General features: G+C 40.9%; 1 protein-coding gene across 3 annotated transcripts in view; it reads left to right on the top strand.

Moving 5' to 3' along the window:
- The window catches only part of grapa (GRB2 related adaptor protein a), a 32,166-nt gene extending 18,749 nt beyond the window's left edge, over nucleotides 1–13,417 (top strand). For all 3 annotated transcript variants that reach the window (XM_044050570.1, XM_044050568.1, XM_044050569.1), the window contains exons 4-5: nucleotides 528–696; nucleotides 12,225–13,417. In XM_044050570.1, coding sequence (XP_043906505.1) covers nucleotides 528–696; nucleotides 12,225–12,410 — 355 coding nt within the window. In that variant the 3' untranslated portion in view covers nucleotides 12,411–13,417. The remainder of the gene's footprint in view (nucleotides 1–527; nucleotides 697–12,224) is intronic.
- Nucleotides 13,418–22,947: the final 9,530 nt, after the last annotated feature.

Here is a 22,947-nt window from a genome sequence, read left to right as displayed (position 1 = left end):
AGATGTCCAGATTACTAAAGATAAGCCTGGAAGTTACTTAGCAACCGCGACGGAGCAGGATAGGGGTGCAGGTGAGACTGCCAAAGAAATATTTACCGAAGTCTTTAATCACAACAACGAGTCACGCACTCCGACACTGTCTGTTGGTGCTATTGGTTATTTTATTATTGTTATTTTCCATCAGCCTCTTGTTCATGAAAATGACTGGTTCAAAAATACTTTGAGAGATTTCCTGAAACTTTATACTGTGTGTTTCTTTGAAAACATAATACACACCTCAATGCGCGTTGCATTTTTGTGTGACATATTCTGCTTAGAGGTAAAATATGACTCACACACATTCCCTAGCCCCTTACCCTAACCCTAACCATCATAACTAAGTGCCTAACCCTAAAACCAGGTCTTAAACCTGTAAAAAGCCATTTTCAGGAGTGTCAGTATGTGAGGACCAGCCAAAGTGTCCTCACTTCCTCACAAAGATACCCATAATAATCCTCCTTAAGTCCTCTCCTTATTTGTTTTTGCAGTTATGGGGATCACGTCCAGCATTTCAAGGTGCTGCAGGATCACTGTGGTCAGTACTACGTGTGGGACGAGCGCTTCTCCTCGCTCAACGAACTTGTGGAGTTCTACCATAGCAACAGCATCGCCAAGGAGAGGAACGTCATTCTAAGAGATCCCGAGCACTTTGCCAGGGTAAGCTTGTTGGCACTTTTGTTTTTGTTGTTTTTGCAGCATTTTAGCTGCTTATGAGGAAAAACCATCATCCAAAACAAAGGAGACTAATAGATCAGATTACATTCATGCAATTCATTTATTTGACTGGAGAGGATGTACAAATGTCAGTTTTATTAATTAATCAGCAATTTGGTAAGATCATGTTGAGAGAAAAGAGGATAAAAGCACAATAAAAAGGAAATACACAAATTGTAGAAAATCTCTCTTAGCCAAATGATTAAATTCAAGACAGTACATTTGAGGCATTTAAAAGTCAGGAGACTTTAGAAATTAGCAGAAAGCACTGCTCACTCATGTATGTCCTTAACAATTGCTTTAAAACACATCTGTTCTGTCGTCTGTTTTTGGTCTTCTTCCATTCCTTTTTTCCCCTCCCTTACGCTACCAATGAAACTGCATTTTGAAATAAATAGATGAATGTAATTTGTTTTCAATCGGCCGTATTATCAAATCAGTACGTCTAGACCAGGGTTCTGCAACCTGTGGCTCTAGGTTATGTTTATCTTGATTTGATTTCTTAATTACATTGTTTCCTTCAAAAGTTTTTTAGGGGTTTCAGGCACTAAAATCACATGCGTCACATCCTACAGTACGTCTGCGTCAAATGTGATATTGAAAATGTCCCAGAACTCGACCAACAAACTTGTGTTTGAAATTAAATGCAACAAACTAGATCATTTTTTCATGTATATTCTATCTATATATACTGTATATACATGATGTTATCTTCATTTGATCAAATAGGTTTTACGGCTCCAGATTTAATTCATTTGGGTGGAAATACTCATACTAAAAGTTGCACACCCCTCGGCTAGACAAATGTAAATAGGTCTTAGCGACTTCAAAGCATTACCTGTTTGTTTGTTTGTTTGTTTGTTTGTTTGTTTGTTTTTTAAGTCAGCTGACAGCTATGGGAACAGTCTATATGCAGACACATTTGTTACTGTGTCAGCAGGGCTGGCTATAGATGCAGGTGCAGCTTGTAATGAAAGATCACAGGAGAGCCGCCAGTTAGGAACAGAACCAACTCAGTCATCCGAGGCATGCAGCCAAAGGGAGTGAGCACCTCACTGCTCAAGAAAACTGACTTTAAAAGGCAATAATTCACCTCACACATGAGTGAGTCCGTTCATATGTGGAGTCTGCACAGAACAGCACTTCAAGATGAGTCCAATTTCCCTCCTTAAGTCACATTGTCATCATTGTACTCACATCCGTGTGTCACGGTACCGATCTGCATATTCAATGTATGAAGACACAATAATGCAGTGGAAGAAGAAGAAGAAGAACAATCATCATTTAGGGCGTATCCTGAACGAGAGAAAGTACGAAAGGCAGGTAGTTTCCTTGATGGTGTCACCAAGGGAGAAGCAGCTGTTGTCGTTATTGTGAACTCATTATGCCGACAAGATCAAATTGCACGGTAACTGTTCTGGGGAGTGGCAGGCAAGTCGCCTGCAGGCAAACGTGGAGTCGCGATGATGGGAGCTGATCCAGAGCTATTCTGACATGAAAGCATGCTTCTGTCACTGCAACACCAACTGCATGCAAATACTCATCACATCACGCTCACTTATGAATCGCGGGGCCTGGAAATAAACTTGCAGCCCTCGGGGGGGGGAAAGCGGAGGGTCTAGTGTATAATACTGTTTGACTTGACAACAGGAAAGTGCACCTGCATTTATGAGTGGGATTTCAACAAACTGAGCAAACCTCAACGGAAATGAGTACTCATTGACATTTATTACAAATTAATATTAAAGGTCAAGCAAATGGAGAACTCCTAATCTCAGCCCTCCCTTTACCAAGCATGTCAGGAACTACGGTGGCCTTCACATACCAAAAAGAATGTTTTTCTTCTTTTGTGTTGTAAGATTATCATTTCAAAATGCAGAATACATGCGCTGGCTGGTTTATCCATATATGGGCAGCTGTAAAAACATACAAGGACTTGAGCCATTACACACTTATTTGTTGCATTTAAGCGACTAAACCCACCTAAATGTTACACACTGGACCTTTAAACTGTGGCCAATCCTGTTTGATGACTTCAACAGTATGACCAGGCTTAATTTAGCTCGCTACAGGTCAACCACAGAGCTTTTACTGTAGCAGGGCAGTCATATTTTTAGGTACTGTATTTGTCTTTGTCTTTTTACCTCTTCTTTTCTCTGATGAACCACAGTTGTATTTGTGTTGGGGTTCAGCCGCCTTCACCTTGTCCTGGTCTCCGATTGTCTGGGTAGTAGAGCCATAGCAGACTCTGATTGAATTTGGATTCCGCATGATGTTTTGGAGGTTCTGGCGGGTCGTCGTGTCTTTGGAAAACTCATGACCTGAAAATCATGAAGTAGACATAGGGATCCCAACTTTGCATCTCTGGTTCATTGTGGCTCTTTTTCACAAAAGCAACAAGAGACAAAGTGTGTGGACAAAACCTGATAAGAATCAGCGCGGTGAGGTCCGGCCGGCCTTCTGCAGGCAACTCACATCAGGATTCTAGTGTCATTAGAGCATTTCAAGGAGGCCCACAGTCCAACCACAGACTGGATATTGACCTTGTTTTGTTGATGAAAGTACTACATGTCATTATGGAGTGCTGCACTTAACTTTATCGTCACCTCAGTGATTTACTGGCTGTGAACAGGGTACGTTACTCAGGAGAGAAGCAGCTCATCATTTGTGGTGAAGACTAGTTCTGTGTCCTAGTTGTCATGTTAATGTAAATAGCACATTTTATTACCTTTATTCATTTGAGCAACAGTAAAGCTTTGTCTTTGATGATAGGAAAAATAGCAGCAGCTACAAACTCAAAGTGTGTCTTCTGCTAACATTTTGTTGCCTCTTGAGTGGGACTAAAAATCCTTTTATGAGCCGTCTTTAAAAGGTGTCAACTCGAAGCAACTCTGAAGCAGATGAGAGCGGCTTACGAGTTCTCTGTCCATTATGCTGCCATCTGTTTCCCAAACGATCCCGCGAATGGAGTCTTTTCGTGACCGTGACTCTGTCCGATCCCCCTAATTAATCTGGCAGAGAAATCCAAACCTATCAACTGTCAGCTCACACCACAGGACACAGTTAAAGAGGAAAAAGTGAGGTGCCGGCACGAAGATCGCTAACCGCTTTTGCTTGAGGGGAAGTGAGGTTAGAGTCAGGAAATGACACGTATGCACATACATCCTCTTGTTGTGTGACTTTATCCAGAGGGCTTGTTTTTTAACCCTAACACACGGAGCGTTGCGGCTGTTTTTTTCCATTACTCTGTTGAAACATACACAGAGGGTATAAGACTGTGCAATAAAGAGTGTCTCATGTCATTTTTTCAGCACCACCGAGGCAATCTGATAACAAAAAAATAAATCACCAACTATAGACACACCTGAGCAAAAAGCACAAAACAAATATTTAAAATCGGATTGAGTTTGTGAAATTTGGAAATGCGTCACAGTTCAAAGTTCACTTATGAACAAAAACAAAATAATTATTAAAAAAAAACATGGTTTGACTTCTGCACAGTTATTGCTACTTTATATAAAACGAATGAATGAAAGGCATTGATATTTCAGGCAAGGCAGCACAGTGCATTTCTTTTACTCCCACCCTCTTTTCTAGTTATATGTACAATAATGTGTCATTATATGAACAAAAAAGGAACACACTTCAACAAAAGAACTATAGAAAGGACACATGAAATGAATAAATGAGGGAACATGTAAATAAACGGACGTTTTGCAAACAAATAAAGTCGATGATATCAATATATTCATATAATACGTTGTAATTTAAACAGATTCATGAGCACAAGCATGGGCGAAATGTGCAAGCGTGTCTGAGTCTTATGAGCGTTTGAAGATGGATTGATTTTTGTGATGTGATCTTTATTTCAGTACTTCAATAACGCTGGACTTTTACACTGAGCTCTCTCTCTCTCTCTTTCTCTCTCTCCCTCCCTCTATTTTTCCTTTTCATCACCTACTTTCTAAAAACACGTTTGTGTGTCTCAGACTTAAAAATAGAACTTCTCTCTCAGAGAGCGGTTTCTCACAGATTTAGCCCGTGCTTGCAAAACATCCGTTTTCACACCTTCACGGTTTCCCGCATGTTGTAAATGTATAACTACATATATGTAGGGCACGCTGCACGCTATATCCAGTCCTCAATGGACACACAAATGCAGCAGGAGCAGGTGCAGGTGAAGAGTTTGGCTTGAGGCACTTTGATGAAAGATTCATCAGTTCAAAACGGCTAATTCAAAAACATCGTTCCGTCACCGTCTGAATAATGACACGTCTGACAAATGACAAAGTGGTTTCTGTTTCTTTAGACAGCGTCTGTATAGAATATGAATAGTGTAAACAAACAGCTAGACACGTGCTGGGCAGCCCGGGGCAAAGCAGAACTCAATTGGACTTGTAACTAGAGGGTTGCAGGTTGAAATCCTAGGGTACTCCCTTCCCTATTGTGCTCTCGTGCAGTAATTGGTGTGTGTGTGCAAAAATAAATGATAATGTTATTTTTTTGCTGCTTTTATAACACACTGGTGATGTTACAGGGAAGTTAATGCTTGTAATTAATGTTATTGCCTTTTTTTATTCGGCTTTAATTTGTTCATTTACATTTGAGTGTGCATTTCCTGTGATTAAACACATGCAGTCCTCTCTTTAGCAGTGATCCTTTCATTATTTGTTTGGATGATACTGACGAAGTGAGCGCACTGATTGTAATCGATAATTGATGAATCTGGTGTATATTTTCTAAAAAAGACTTGATTAATAGTTTAGGTTTATGTCAGATCATTCTCATATCTATTCATTTTACGGTGAAATGAAAGAAAGAAACAGACAAACCTTCAAAAAATGACTTGAACTATAAAAAAAAAATACTTTTCTGTTGACTGATTAAATTAGTTATGATTTGAGTTTTATTCTTTACTGCTCATTAGCAACACTGAGCAAATGAAGTTGTAATGGGCTGGATTGGTTTCTTTACAAAACATGCACACTGTCAGCAGCAAATTGAATGATGATGACGATTCATTAATTAAAAGCAGGTAAAATGCTTTGTACTTACAGAACGTTTTATTTCTTATGTAATTGTGACCTTATATTACAGTATATATCGTTTTGTATTTATATTAATCTATGATGCCCCATTTCAGTTGCACATAATTACAAATCAAGTTTATTACATCTTCTTATGGGCTATTAAATGTAATATTATATAGAACATATTCAATATCTAATATCTTGACTAGTAAACTGATGTATCTACAGGTGTATATAAATTATATGGGAGATTATTTTAATGTGAATTTATGTTTTATTTACACCCCTTGTGCTTTTGGTTTGGTGACGTGTGAGTGTATATATAGATAGATAGATAGATAGATAGATAGATATTTCTAGTAATGTCAGTGTCTACTTCATTACTAAATCTGATTAATTTAATGTACAGAACACAAAGTCATACACTGTGGTTATCACCAGCGCAGAAGTAATCTTATTACATCATTAATGGCTGTAAACAGGACTGACTCTGATATATTAGTCTGAATGAAGCCTTTTATAGCCTTTTATTTTGTTGTTGCATTGCGTGCTATGTGAGTACAGTATATGACTAACCCATATATTGTGTTCTGTGTCTCTTTTATTGGTCTGCAAACACTGAAACATGGAATTAAGCAATAAACAAATCCAGATTACATGCATGCATGGATACACGTCTTTCATAGCTCAGTAGATCATCTTTGTGTTTGCTTCAATACACCGCTGCCGTACTATACTGTATATGTAAATGACAATGAGGCACAAGATGTTCTCTTATTCAAGAACAGCAAAAAGTACCAAAGAGATGCATAAGTACAAGTATCTTACCAGAAAATGACTTTGGTAGAAGTAGAAGTCACTTTTTATAATATTACTTAAGTAGAAGAATTAAAAAAGGGAGGAGTTAGGATTGAGCCATGGTGGCTCAGTGGCAGGGTTGTTAGGTTGTGGGTTAAATCCCTGGCTCTGCTAGTGTATGTGTCCTTGAGCAAGACGCTTAACCCCATGTCGTAGCATGTGAATGAGTATGAAAGATCATCGAGTGCATCATGACGAGAAAAGCTCTATATAAATACAGACCATTACCATCTCTTCTTCTTCTGATTTTATTTGGTAGTAACGAGTAACAAAGATAGTTAGAAGAAATGTAGTATTATAAGTTAAGTACAGATACGTGAATGTTGTACTTCAGTACAGGAACAAAGTATTTGTTCTTGGTTACATTACAGCACCGAACAAGAATTGCTTTCTGCTTGTCATGTACAGCAACTGTATATTAGTCCAACACTAGAACACTGGTTGTGACGGCGCGTTGCATTGTCACGACCTGAAGACAATCTGAAAACATGCCCCACAGCAGTGAAGTGTCGCGCTGAAGTGTTTACCTACATTTACGTTTCTTATAGCCTGACAAAAGCTGCCTTGCCACATCAGAGCACCACAGCTGAGTCACCGCTTCACGGATGTGCTCTTGCTTACTCTTTATATATGTATGTATATATATATATATGTATGTATATATATATATATATATATATATATATATATATATATATATATATATATATATATGTGTATATATATATATATATATATATATATATATATATATATATATATACATATATAAAGAGAGAGATATAGATTTAGTAAGATGATTTTTAAATTAAACTCTGATAAAGCTGCTGTTTCTTCAGTAAAAACATAACATTGTAGGTTTTAGGCTCTAAAAAAAAGCAGACTCCTGCTTACACCGATCCAAGTACTCTTAATGATTTGTTTCAGTTTGATGCGTCACTGCCTCACCTCGTCTTTCTCACATATTTATTTTTTTTGACTTTCTGTCTCTAAGATATAAACTAAGCCTTTTAAAGACTTAATCCATGTACAGTATGTAACCCATGTAGCAATAGCCTCTGAGGTGTGGCAGTGCATGTTGTGTTGTCTGTCTCTCTCCAAACTAATTCAACATCAGCTCATTACACGGCGTTATAGATCATTTCTTATCTCACGGTGGCAGGATTTGGACATAATACTCAGTCTGTGTCCTTTTTTTCCTTCATTTCCCCCGCCAGACACCGGTGACATCACCGCGTCTCCGTGCTTTTCCCTCCAAACGAAAAGCTGCAACACTTTGCCCTCTTTTCAGAGAGGGAGAGATAAATGTCTTATAAAACTGCTGGCTTTTTCTTTCACTGTGGGTTGGAGCTGACCGGAGGGACCAAATTTCTCCTTCCAAACTGTTATTCACAAGTTGCCACAGAGAGATGAATAGCTCCTTCCTGTGCCGTCACGCACATTTAGATGCAGTGTGCACAAAAGTCACAGGACGGCACATACAAACAAGCGCTGAGCAAACAGAGGCCTGCGCTCACATGTTTCTATCTCACACCCAAGTGCTCAGGGTGTGCATGCATGTACTCGCAACCCTATGAGTCTAGACTAGATCAGTGACACAATGAAAGATAAGACCACAAGGATTTTATAAGATTTGATGAATTGATGGATTGTGTCTGCGTCTCTTGATTGTAATCCCGCCGTCTGGTCGGTGAGGATGCACGTTTGTGCGTGTGCCTGCTCGGATGCCACTTCATTGAGCCTTGTTCTGAAAAAGCCGCTGTTGCAACACAGATGCATATACTGTGGCACGCATCCCACTCATAAATACTTTGGGTTCAACCTGACACCTGGTGTGAGCACAGCACAAGTGTCACTGCTCGTTTCCGTCTGACACACTCAGTGTTTTCATGCCCAGCACCTGCGTTGTGTGTATGAAGTGAAATCCCTTGTGCCCATCACATGGGCGTGTGCATGTTTTGGTCTTAAACTGAGGTGTGGTGGGGCAGCAGAAAACCACTGTGCCAGAATGTCAATGGCGTAGTATTTTCATGCTTATTAAATTAGATGCACCTACATAGGAAGGTTCACTTGTTACAGGGATGTGCTCCAGTGCTCCTCCATCCATCAATTTTCTACCGTTTTGTCATGCGGGATACAACCTGGACAGTTCGCCAGTCCATCACAGGGCCACATAGAGACAAACCACCATTCGCTCTCACCTACAGTTGATTTTAAAGTGTCCAATTTACCTCATCCCCATATTGCATGCTCTTAGAAACTGGAGAACCCACACATGGGGAGAACATGCAAACTCCATGCAGAAAGGCCCTTGTTCTGACCGGGTACACCAAACTGTGTGGCCCTCGAGTTGTCGATGGGATAGACGGCAGATGCCGAAGCTCCATCCGGCCAGGGACCACGTACCGATCACCTCAGTGAAGAGATGAGACCCATTTGTCCACTTCTCTTTTCCTGTATCCGCCATTTCAATAGCGAGGCGTCAGACACAGGTGCACCGAGCTTTTAAAAGGGAATGACAATCACATCACTGATTGGCTTGAATGATGTTACGCCCCAAAACTCGTTTCGGAATAATTCAGACACTAAATACGACCCATTTGCGCTTAGATTCCACGTTTTGCACACGCCCCAATGCACTGAAGACCGTATGCTTTGGATATTTTTGAATATAGGGCCCTTTATGTCTGTCTTTTTGTCGGTTTGTCCACTGAACCGATCGACTTTAAACTTGCTCGGCGCGCTGACGGGATGAAAGGTGTGCGTGTGTGTTCGGGCACGGCTGCCAAGTTGAGTGGTTATCGAGGCATCAGGCAGAAGAACAGACAGATATGGAAAGACAGATATCTTGATTTATTTGCAGGATGAGTCAACAGAAGTTGAGAGAATGACAGCTATGAGGGAGGGCAGAGGAAAAACACTCCCTTTTTATGATGAGAACAGAGAAGAGTTGCTGTGTAGCTACAGAGCGTTTCTCTGTTTTTCTCTCTCTGATTCCAACGAATTCATTTCCGATTCATTTCAGTTCATTTATCTTCCCAATCGGACAATGCACAGAATTTTTGTTTGTTACTTTATGCACCTGCCTCATGAAAAGGATGCAAAGTATTCTTTCATTTTGTGTCTTATATTCCACAAGTAGCTGCTCTGCTCTGAAAAAGAAATAATGAACAAGAATTTAAAATTAAATTGAAATTGACTTTACAATTTTAAACCACAATGAAGTGCAATAAAATATAAAATACCTTTTGGCACACGGCTTTTAGAGGTTTAAAGGTGCATTGTGTAAATATGACCCAGTTGTCAACACATCTGTTTACCTGTGTTTCATCTGTGTCAATATGGCACTTATGCAAATTTCCCTTGTTAACACTTATTTACACAGGTTTTACACATGTCCTCTTGTTTTATGCAAATGTTTGCGTCCAGTTTTGTTGTCAGGTGTGAGTCAGGTGTATGTCCAATGACAATCCAGACATTCTGATTTGTGATTCCGATCGAGGCGTTGAAAACTATGTATCCCAGAAGCGATAAAAGCTGGGGATGTGTTCCCCTTAAAATGAAATCATTTGTATTCCAATAAAAAGATTCTCATGAATGTACCATAAATACGTAGCTGCTGGTTGACTCCGTGAAGCAAGTCACAACAAGTATGCCGTGTTGGATGTTTACAAAAGCTGCTGAGGACGTCACTTCTCTGTCATCATCGGGTTTTGCCCACTTCCAGCCCATCAGGGAAAAGAACCTGCTTGTGATGGGTTTTCTTTTTTCCAAGAGCGTGTCGTTGACTAAACAGATGTGCAGAGTGAAACCAAATCGCCGGCACATTTGACTGAGCTCACGTAGGCTACATTAGTTAGATCATTAGATTGAATAGACTGGCTTAATAAATATTAAATGAAAATAATAAGGAAAATACATTCTGTATTTACCTTTAATATAATGCTTGATGATTTTGTAAAATTCTCTTTAGAGCACACAGGATCTACTTTTTTCCACTAATTATTTCAAATTGAAAATGTCTCTAATTTTTTAATAATTTGATTATAAATGACTATAATTAACGATGTGAGGTAGGTTGTTTGAACAAGCACAGAATGGATGATTGATGACTAATAACTTTTGACAGAAATGGCATTATGTTGTGGGTGTGACAGTGAGGGTGTGGGCGCATCATAAAAAGCTATTGAATTACAAAGTTATGATGATTTTTGGCTGTTTTGCAAACATGCATTTGTGTTTGGGACCAAAGGATCCAACTGTCTTACTTTGTGTGCGGTATATTATATTCATTGTGTTGGTGCCTTAGTTACAGCTAATTTCTTACTTCAGAGAGGCAAAAGCGGACCAAATGTTGCACCTGTTTACATTACAAGCAGACAAATTACACTGACGGAAAGCGGTCAACAACTGGAGTGTTTCAGTCATACAATGGGCAACCACCATCTGATTTCACAAGTAGTTTCATGGTCCAGTGAGTTGTGCAACTAGTGACTATTTCTGCCTTTGCTCCCTGTATGCAGCATGTAGATTTTTAAGGTATATTATACACATTTTCAGGAAAGATACCTGCATGTTGTTATAGTTTGATGTCTCGTAACAAACAGTCTCTTCTGTAAAGCAATCTCAGAGATTGGCAGATTTAAATTCAGACCCTTAAAGCTGTAGTGCGTAACTTTTAAATGTCTACTGAACCACTGTCAAATAACTCCACACAATGCAGCTCTACACGACTGTCCGTTTGTTTTGACTTTCCCAAGCTACATTCTGTTCGGAAAAAAAATAATCCCAGAAAATCTGAGACCGCTGTCTTAACGATGTATCATTTTCCTTTTAAATGTTTCCTGGTGTGTTACTGAAAAATTTAGCCAAATTACTACCAAAATACAATATCTCGTGAATCATCACATCTCATGCCAGCTATCATATCTGCCAAAAAAATAAAAATAGGGATGTGCTCTTGGGTCCAAATCACTCTTATGTATCTTTCTTTGCGAGGTAACTGGGTTTCCCACAAGCAAAAACAAGTTGTCCATTTGCAGCCAAACCATAATTATTAAGACTTATTCATGAGGGCGTGGCAGCGATGGATACCTTTGCTGTGATGACAGCAGAGAAGTGGTGGTTTGTTCACAACAATGGAACCTCCTTAAGAGGCTAAAGTGTAAATGCTGGTGTAGCATCACTGATGTCAGAGACAGGAAATTCTCTATTAAGGGAAAATACACAGAAGGGTGTTATCAGGGGTAAAGAATATTTCAGCCTTTCCTTAAATACAAAAACTAGCTATAGACTCATGTATATTCAATCACAGTAGATAGTTTTACTCAAGTATCCCTTTTAGGTACATTATACAATACTTCTCTCTGGGTCCAGCAAGCTACTGAATATAGCCTGAGTGTCGGCCACGCCCACCTCTACAGTCTTTTGTTGTTGTTTTAATTGAGAGACACAACTGTAGAAATGACATCATTTAAACTGTGGAGCTCAGTGACTCACCGACAGTGATTTCATTCATTTCCTCTCTTCTCTACTCCTCCCCCATCATTCCCTCCCACCCTGTTTCATTCTCCTCCTCCACAGCGTCCCCATCACGCGCACGCCCTCTTCGACTTCGCCCCACACCACCCTTCGCAACTACGCTTCCTGCGTGGCGACGTCATCGAACTCATCGACTGCTCCGACTCGGTCCGCTGGAGGGGCCGCTGCCACGGGCACGTGGGCTACTTCCCGCCAGAGTACGTCCAGCCAGTTTACCACTGCCAATGAACTGAAGCGGTCAATCGAAGCGCAGGGTCCAGTCCTGCAGGTTCTTCACTGAGCCGCCCTGGCCCCGCTCTTCTCACTTGCCCATTCATTTTTTGGAGCAGACCACCCGACAAGCTGCTGTTGAACTGGTCATGTATTTATGACCCCTCCCATTTTCCTGTGATGTCATATGTCAGTCACATGTTGCAGCAGATTCAATACAATTTCTCTTAAATCATTAAGGAAAAAAAAAAAGAAATCCAGATGTGGGGCCTATACACTGTGGAGAATACAACACTGGCTCACAAGCACACACATACACACACACACACACGCACACACAAATGAGGAGTGGGCAGCCCACAGGAGCTTGTGGAGCTTCTACGGTCACAGTTTTCTCCACTTCACATGAGTCAGGATTTGCTCCAGTGCACTGCAGCTGTTCCCACGCGGAGATCCAGTGAGCCGAGAGGAGAGACACACAGTCATCGTGTTGTGGAGGTGTGAGTGTCTGTGAACACTCAGTGGAACCTGACACAGCACATTCCTTTTCCCTTCTAAGGTGATGTGTGTGTGTTTTTAAAATGTTCTGCTGAACTTGCATACTTTATTAAAGCTTGTGTTTATGGTATAAAAATGTGAGTGTGTGAGTGTGTGTGTAAGAGTCCGGGGATGCTGGTTATGACTGTGTGTGCTTGTGTGTAGGGAGGTCACTGTGTTCCAGTGACCAGTGAGATGTTCACAGGCCAGACGTCACACTCTTTGTTTTATAATACTTAAATGCTTAAAATGTAATGCTCATCTGAATTTATGGATCAGTCATTCATTTCTATGTATTTATTCTTATTCATGTAAAACCTTAGAGTACATATAATACAAGTAAGAGGAAACATTGTGTAACGATGTTGTTTCTATCGCAAAACAAGTTTGAAGAAAAACACATTTTACGAGATTAACGGTGAGAACTTGGACCAGTCTTCCTTTACGTGTAATGACAAGTCATTGAAATAAAGTTATACATTTACCTATTTGATCCCCTGACATGGTTGTTTAATGATATTTCATGTTAAATTCATTTGTTTGTTGATATATAAACAATGCAGCCTCACAAAGTACCCTGAACACATCACTTCAAAATAACAACTCCTACATAAGTTTGACGAATGGCTGACTCAACTGGAAATTCACAGATGTCACCTACAACCGGGCACCTCTACCGACTGTCAATCACACTGGTGTCCATTCATGTGCGATGTGCTGTTGCCTACTGTCCTGTAAATGGGAATATAACAGAAAAATTACAAATGTATAAATCTGACATCATGTTCTCTATTTACATGCGGTCTATATTCTGAAACTATAGTGCTGCTTTAATGTTGTCGTCGACTACGTCGATGACCACTGTAAAATTCAGCTTCAATTTTATTTTATTGTATTTTATTTTATATTATTATCTCAACCATTATAACGTCCCGCACATTTAAATTGTAACCACTGTTCCACTTTATGGTTTGTCCTATGTCTACTATACACTGATGACCTCAATGATTTGCATGTAAAAACATAGGATTTGATGATGACAACAATCATTAACAGCAGCCGTTCACAAACACATTGAATTGAATGAGATAATATTGATACGATAATAAGTGTCATGCCTCATTATTGTTTAATTCTTCTTATTCAGCTTATTAGGTCTTTGTGTGTGTGTGTGTGTGACTGAGGAGACCTAGCATATGCAATTATGAACAGGAGGTTAGTGAACTTTTGACATTCGACTGTTGCTATGCGAGGAATGCAGTGCTGCTTCTCTCACCAGGATGTAATGTTTAAAATGAAGACGGTTCACATTTTCTAGTCTGGTCTCACACTTGTATCTATTATTTGTTTATTACCTCTGTCAAACCACCTTTTCCATCCCCCCCCTGACAGTTAGTCAATAAACCAGCAAGAAGAACGGTGTCGAAAGGTGTAACTAGAAATAGCACAGCACCGTTTCCCGTTCTCTTTAAAACGGCAAAGTCACTTCGAAGTGTGTGCATGGCAGAACAAGAACGATCTGACAGACTGACAGACGGACACATTTATGGTCTCATACTTAACGTGTGACGGAGGGAACGTGAGGTAGACAGAGGCCGACGTATGAAATTGAAGAGATACAGTGGCAGTAGAGTATGAGAATAATAGAATTTTACAATGAGGAAAGGAGACAAATGGGCAACGACGTGTGACAATAAAACAGAGAGGAGGAGGCAGGAGAGTGGGGCGAGGAAGCAATGTGTCAACTGTATGAGGGAGAGTGACGTTAAAAGGGCTCGCGGTAGGGAAAGGGAAGGTGTGTGAGCAGAAACATCTGTGATATTGACAAGGAGTTTGAGGGTAAATACTGTCCAATACTGAATGAGCCATGCAGTGATGGGAGAAATAACCATATACCTGGCTTTAAAACCAGACAAACCGCCTTCAAAACAGCAACACAATTTACCAGATTATTAGTCACAAGCAGGCAATCCGTTTGTAAATCAATAACAAAGTGAGACGGACGACGGGTGAGACATCTTTGAAACACATGCACTGCTCTCACACATACAGAGTGGAGGTGGTTTCAACATTGAATGGAGCCGTGTCATGAGTCGAGAAACTGCATTATGGCTTACAGAGGTTGAGAATGAGTGCATCCTCCAGACCTGATCCCAGAAACCACATTCAGAGGTGGTTTGGGGGGTACATTTGGACACATTCCACATTATTTTTCAGATTATGAACTCTTATTTAATGTTACGTCAGCGTGAGTAGAGCCTGGAGTTCCACTCATCTCTATTGTCTCTGTTACTTGCCCCCACACAGACAGACACACAGACAGACAGACAGACAGACTGTGACAGCAGACACCTATGTACCGTCAGACTTGTTAAAAGTATTTTAAATGACTGTGCGCTCTTGTAAACAATTATGACGTCGGTGTACACTTGAATACAGGGCGGACGGCAGATCTGATCGCAGACACATCCAGAACACATTATAATTCCAGGTGTGAACAGTTTTACTTGTTTATGTCTAGTATGTATAGTAATAAGTTGAATCCGAGTGGGCGTGTTGCTTCAGGTACTAGAGAAAGAAATGAAGAACAATTGAGGAGGCGAGTTTGAGAACAATGAAGGCTAATATTATACAATTAACCTTATAATATAACCAGCTACACAAACTTGATGCTGCACTGTGTTACAGCAGTTTCGATCTCTGATGACGTTGCATTACATTGTTCTTTTACACAGTTCCCCTTTTCATGCAGCGCATTTACATGAATGTAACACGTTAGTCCAACTAAAATCGAGCTCGTCTTAGTCAGACTAACATACCTGGATAATGCGATTCGTAGTCAGATTACTTGTGCATTGTATACGCTAAGTCAGACTGAAGTCGGACTTGGCGTTCTGTGCACGCACCAAAGAATTTCATGTACAGCGCGTACCAAACATACAGAACCACAGCACGGGCCATCTCAACGTCCATCTCGCTGTTAAATGTTTGTTCTTCTGCGATGTAAAGGTCAACAAGAAACTGATTCAAGAGAGAGATACAGCGCCACCTATGGAGAAGGCCATTTTCTCCTCCTCATGTATACTCAGACTCAGTAGTCGGTTTGGCTTTGGCAATTTGTCTTTCTAAGCTAACCAGCAAATTCATTCCACTGAACTGCTCCACTGTCTTAATTTAGAAACAAGACGAGCACCAGGTGTGTGCTGGTGTTTTTGCCAAGGTTATTTTAGATGAAGGACTTGGTCTATATTTTGAATTTTTAATGATAACCAACATTACATTTTCATTAAGACTTAAAAATGCACACAAATAACACACACAGAGAACCATCTGTCATTGTCTGACTACCGTCAGCAGCACAAACTGAAATCCTGCCACTATTTTACGGTTTTACGGTTTAATTTCAGACAGACAGCATCGTGTTTCTGCTGCAGCTATGCTGGTAGTGGGACAGACATGTGGCCATTGAAGGACTGCACGAGAGTGGCATTTATACTCATCACCCACTAATAAACAAACCCATGGCCCTGTTTAAGTCATAAAATATTCTTTATTTATGCTTTATCATGTCTGTTTCAGAGGTTCTGTCAAGCAGCAACAATATCTTCAGACAGATGTTCATGGCTGTTTAGATTAAAACATAAAATAAAGCATTGCAGCAAACTATGAAACATTCTCGTGCTTTTACTTTGTAAGCATTCTGCTCGATAGGAAGAGATCATATGAAAGTTGTCATGACCTCTGGCACTGTTCGTGTCACTCTTATATTGGGAAATAAAAACAATTCCATGAACCAAATGACCTGGTGTCTCAGATATTATAGCTGTCAGGTCAGTTCTGACCCATGACCCCTGTGTTAGCAACCACATGCTTAATTGAACCTTAACTAACAAAATAGACAGAATGTGCAACATCTTTGCTGGTGTTATATAATAAGGTGGCATGTTATAATAATATGCCATGTTTCCACCATACAGTGGGGTACAGTTCTTAACATTAGGCAAGTATTTGTGTTGTCACTGTCAAACATTGGGAAGGTGGCCAAATTAAACAGTCTGTACTGTCTGTACTGTCTGTAATGACTGTGTGTAGGTGGACCCAAATGCAGGATACAACACAAGACAAAATAAAGTTCAGTACACAGGCAGTGATTCAAATAAGGCAAAGGTACAAAATTCACTGGGCAAGACAGAAGAGCCAAAAGTCCAAAAAGTGTGGTCACGCACAATAAAACTAACACCAGGGAATGCTGGAACACTGGAACTCAGTCTGAGCTGAGCTTTTGTACTGTGAGGGAGGTGAGTTAACAAGAACCAGGTGCATGTTATTCAGGCGTGTCTATCCATCACTGGGGGGAGGGACGAAGAACCCGATTCTGAAATGAGAGCGTGGTTATGGTGGATGCCATGATTATAATCATTTTCTGTAGGGGTACCAAGCTCAGGTCTGGTCTGGTTCCTACAAAAGGAACCCCACGTTGAAAGAACCCCACGTTGAAAGATGAGCGACATGCACTATAACACTAAACGTGCGCTAAAATAACAGTCTGTCTTATGACGTCCATTGTCAACCGGTGTTTACTGTGCCACGTTCTTTGTGTCACGCTGTGCTGTTCCAAACCATGACGAGCCGATACTACACTGTACCATTTGGTAAAAACGAGGCAAGCCTTGCACGCTAACAGACTAATGCAACAAGTGGAGTCGCCCCCTAATGGCCCAACACCAGAATAATGATTTTAGAATATTATTCCAGCATTGGCTTTACTGTTTAGACCCAGAATCAATAGATAATTTACTATTCCACAAAACAGAGACATGTCTTTAATTATTTTATCATAGTCAGGTTAGACTATAACATGTCACTGGTAGTGGAAACTAAAAACTATCATCTCAATAACGTTAGTAATAACAAATGTGTCCTGTTACTTCACCGATGTAGCAAATATTGTTTTTCTTTTGCCTATGAGCCCATGGGCCACAACCTATCCAGAAAAACCACTACGCCTATGAATAATGTGCGTTCATGCTTTCATAGCTTGTGATGAATATCTCACAGTGAGCTCCACGTTCGCAGTTCACCCCTACGGCAACGTTACAGCCATGTCAGCCTTCATGTTAAATCTCTTTCTGTCTCGCTGTCTGTCACACAGAGAAGCTAATGACATATCGTTACCTCACACACAACCTCAAAGATCCGACCAGGCTGCCTGCTGTGGCTCTTATCTGCCGATAATCAAGTGAGGTTAGGTTAATAAAAGCTATTCCAACGTGACAAGATATCAAACTAGTAAAAACCAAACAGTCTGGAGGCTATGCATGTGTTTGAGTTGTCACTGACTGTTTTTGGTGGTGGTTTATTGACGTTAACATCTTCATTTCCTGCCTGTAATATTTGGTGTAAGCCCTCCGGTTAATGTTTTTTTTTTTTTGGGATAAACTTAATCCCAACATAATCTCACTCTCTGATCATTTCATTTGTGGCTTTCTTTTAAGCAATCATCTTTCTAACCTCATCTTTGATCTTTTGAGAACACTCTCCTCCCATTCTGACTGACAGAAGATGTTAAGAAACATGACAAAACTAGTTAAACAAAAATATGCGGGTTATGCTGATGTGGTTTTTTTTACCTTTATATTTTTTGAGGATATTTCATCTGGGGTGATGGTGGTGGGAAACTAGCAGTCTAATGCTTTAATGGGGTAAATAAATGGAAATAGCTTTACACAGATAAGTATTAATATACAGTACTTCTTTAGAAACAGACTCAGTATGCACGCGTACACACACACACACAGGTTTGTGCAGGTTTTCTTCTTAGGACAGTGGATCCAGTACAAACTCGTCCTCATCACTTAGAAAAGCCCTCAATAAATCCCCTCTTATCTCACTAACCTTCTCCCCCACTCCCCCACCCACCGTCTCTGATCTGCCGACTCCAACCTCCTGACCCCCATCACCACAACCAAGCCCTGAACCTTGAGGGACTGAGCCTTTCACTGCCGCTGCCCTCTACACATGGCCCACAACACCATAAAGAAATGGTGTTTATTATTATATGTAGATCATTTGAATAACTTAGTAATTAAAAGTAATATTTAATTCCCTTTAATTTAGTGGAATTTGGTCATATACAACACTGTAAGAGACATACAGGCTGAAGATGAGCAGCACGGTGTGTTAGAGTGTGTGTGTGTTGCAGAGGGCGTGGTTCACCTGGGAGTGGGCGTGTGCACGGTGCGGAAGTGTGTGTGCGTAAAGGTGGGCACTCACCGGTGACGCAGAGAGAGAGAGAGAGAGAGAGTCAGGGTTGGGAGTAGCCGTAATTTTTGTTGACCGCTACCGCTACTCATTCATTCATTTATCACCTTTTTTTCCTGTTTAATCCGCCAGTCTCATTTTTATGTTTATCCATCCTTGCTGCGCTGTTTTGTTACAATAAATGCACCTAAGCATATTTGGATCTCAGCGTATCTTTATCATAATCTACTATAGCGCGTTACAAATCTACGTACCTGAGGACCCAAACCTCATAGACTCTCAGCGGCTAAAAGGTTTGTGTTTGGAAGCCGCAACATTTGTCAACAAAAAATCTTGGCGTTTAATGAAAATCATCAAGCCGCATCAAAGAACCAAGTCGTCCCGCACCGACTAGCCCGAGAACAAAGGAGCCACAGCTAAGTGCCACACCACGCCAAACATTTACCTGGGAACAGGTAGGCCTGAACCTGTTAATGTTTGTGGATTAAGGAATCCGCTTCGATTGGAATGCATTGAGTCAAATGAGGACAATGTATTAAATGGATACGCTGGTTGCATTGGCGCATTGATGGCGGCGCATATTCTCCGTGCTTTAATGGATTGTGATGTCGGGACTTTGTGGCATGTGGCGGCTGATGTTGTTTAAAGACCTACTGCTTGTTGAAATGCTTGGATCGAATCCGCTCTGTCAATGAATTTAAATACCACGTCTATGGATGGATTTGAATACGCTCTTGAATGAAATGTGATTGTGTTGCTTCATACAAAAATACAATCTAACGAAAATGAGTCAAATAAACGCTGATGCTGAATGTTCAAACATGGAACGTGAAAAGAGGGAAATCAAACTGACGGCCAAAGCAATGGAAAATAAAATCGAACGGTTGCAGCATGAGCGCAAAGGTGCCGTTAATAAAATCAAAGAGCTTATTCCGCAAATAAAAACGCACATGAAATCAAAAGAAAATGTAACTGAAATCCCCTCACAACTGAATAACTTGAATGCACTGTGTAAAAAGGCCACTGACCTGCACAACGAAGTATTGCAACTTCTTCCTGATGATGAACATAAAAAACAAAAAGAGTGGTTTTCTAGCATTATGGATTACAGTGATGCATTCAAGGAACAAGTGGAAAAATGGATAAAGGAAAATCCGCATGAAAACTCAAATGAATTACCACTACAGACAAATACTTCTGAGCAACCAACAAAGGAAATAAATTATGCAGAACAAATTCCTGTCGAAAAAAGTAAGGATTTGTCTGTTGCTGACCCTCCAGTATCTGTTTCCACTGGACAAGATCCTCAGGATGAACTACAGCCCTGTGACAGCATCTCAAATGCAACCAAGAAATCACGCTCACATCGTTCCTCATCCTTGGCTTCACTCTCATCTGCTCGCTTAAAAACTGAAACAAATCTTGCAATTTTGGCAATAAAACAAAAGGCATTAAAGGAAAAACATGCATTGGATGAAGAGGAGTTAAAGCTACGCAAAAGAAGAGAACAGCTTTTACTGGAGAATGAAATCGCTGAGGAAATGGCAAAACTAAGTGTTATAAAATCACAAAGCAGTGTTGGCAGTAAATCAAAGTCAAAGGTTTCAGATGGGATGAACTCATACTATGAAAAGACATGCTCAAAACAACAACTTAACAAAAATGCTATGGAATATGTCCCATCACTGCCAGTTAAACTAAAATCCAACGCAATTGAAACCACACAGACAGTTGTGAAGCCTAAAGTCACTCACTTACCTGACATAAAACATCTCCCAGGTCCTTCTTACATGCTCCAACGTTATCTAACCATTCCTGAAGATCCTGTGACCAATGTCACACAAACTGATGCATCACAAAATGACAGTGTGCTGGACATAATGAGAAAACAAAATGAAATTTCAACATTCTTGATGCAACAACAATGCCTCTCAGCACTCCCAAAAAGGGAAATTCCCATTTTCGATGGTAACCCACTCAAATACCATTCGTTTATTAAAGCATTTGAAAATGGAGTTGAGCGAAACACCAGTAACAACTGTGACAGACTCTACTTCCTTGAACAATACACCAAAGGGCATGCAAAGGGACTAGTGAGGAGCTGTCAGCACATTGAGTCGAGTAGAGGATATGTGAAGGCGAAGGCTCTATTGAAAGAGCACTATGGCAATGAGCAAAAGGTGGCAGCAGCATACATGGAGAGAGCTTTGTCATGGCCCACTATTAAAACAGAAGATGTGAAAGCCCTCCAGGAGTACAGCCTCTTTCTGCGTGGATGCTGCAACGCTTTGGAGGATGTGCAGTATTTAAGTGATCTGGACACACCCACAAACATGGTGGAAATCATTAAAAAACTGCCGTACAAACTCCGAGACCGCTGGAGGTGCGACGCATGTGACCTGCAGGAAAGGTACAATAGGAGAGCAAGGTTTGTGGATATTGCCAACTTTGTTGAAAAACAGGTAAAAATCTTGACAGACCCTGTGTTTGGAAACATTCAGGACACTGTTATAACAACGAAACAAATGAAACACAAACCTCCCCCTCGCTCCAGCATCAGAGGAACCAGCTTCGCTACCACAGTGAATCGTGTGGAGAGAACAGCTCAACCTGTGAAAGCTACATACATAAAACCACCAGCCAAGAAGATCTGTCCCTGCTGCACCGGAGGACACACATTGGATGTGTGTGCGCGGTTGGAAAAAATGGCACACAAAGAGAAAATTGACTTCCTGAAGGAAAATGGTGCTTGTTTTCGCTGCCTGTGTATAGGACACATAAGCAAAAATTGCCAAAGGAAGATTTCCTGCTCAAAGTGTGGCCTAAGACATCCAACTGTGCTCCATAAGGATAGTGTGGCAACGGCAGAACCAGCTGAGAGAAGCATCCAGGTTACAGTGGACGACACCTTGGTTTCCAGTGGGCTTACAGGGGCTGGTGAGATGGATTGCAAGCTTCCTATCGTGCCGATCCAAGTGAAGGCGAAGAAGGGCAATAAAATCATTCTGACATACGCCTTTTTGGACCAGGGAAGTACTGCGGTGTTCTGTACTGAGAGTCTGAAGCAGAAGCTCAATCTGTCTGGGAAGAGAGCCAACATTCTTCTCAGGACCATGGGGCAGGAGAAGGTGGTCAGTAGCTACATTGTGCCAGAGCTGGAGGTGGCAGCACTTGAAGATGACAGCTTCATTGAGTTGCCAAAAGCGTATACTCAGTTGTCAATGCCAGTCCACAAAGCAAACATACCCACAAATAAGGATCTGACAAGGTGGCCATATTTAAAACACATCTCCTTACCACAGATTGAGGCTGGAATTGAGTTGCTGATTGGAACGAATGTTCCACGAGCCATGGAACCGCTGGAAGTTATCCGCAGTGAGCACAATGGACCCTACGCTATAAGGACGGCGCTGGGCTGGACGGTAAATGGACCACTGACAGGAAACGGTGGAGAGGCCAATTACTGTGAGCAGCCAGTAACTGTGAACCGTGTGTCCATTGTAAATTTGGATGAACTGTGGCAACAGCAATTTAAGATGGACTTTCCAGAATCTGCTGTGGAGGAACAAGTGGGTCTGTCCAGGGAAGATCTGAGGTTCATGGACATGGTCACAAAGTCAGCCAAACATGTCAATGGTCACTACCAGGTCGCCCTGCCTTTGAAAAATCCAAACGTCAGCATGCCAAATAACAGGAAAGTGGTGGAACAGCGTCAAACCCATCTGAAGAGGAGGCTCCAGAGGGATCCAGTGTTTTA

This window comes from Solea senegalensis, linkage group LG19 (genome assembly GCF_019176455.1).
Source record: "Solea senegalensis isolate Sse05_10M linkage group LG19, IFAPA_SoseM_1, whole genome shotgun sequence".
Classification (NCBI taxonomy): Eukaryota; Metazoa; Chordata; class Actinopteri; order Pleuronectiformes; family Soleidae; genus Solea; species Solea senegalensis.
The sequence above is the reverse complement of the archived record's forward strand: the minus strand, read 5'-3'. Positions and strand labels throughout refer to the sequence as shown.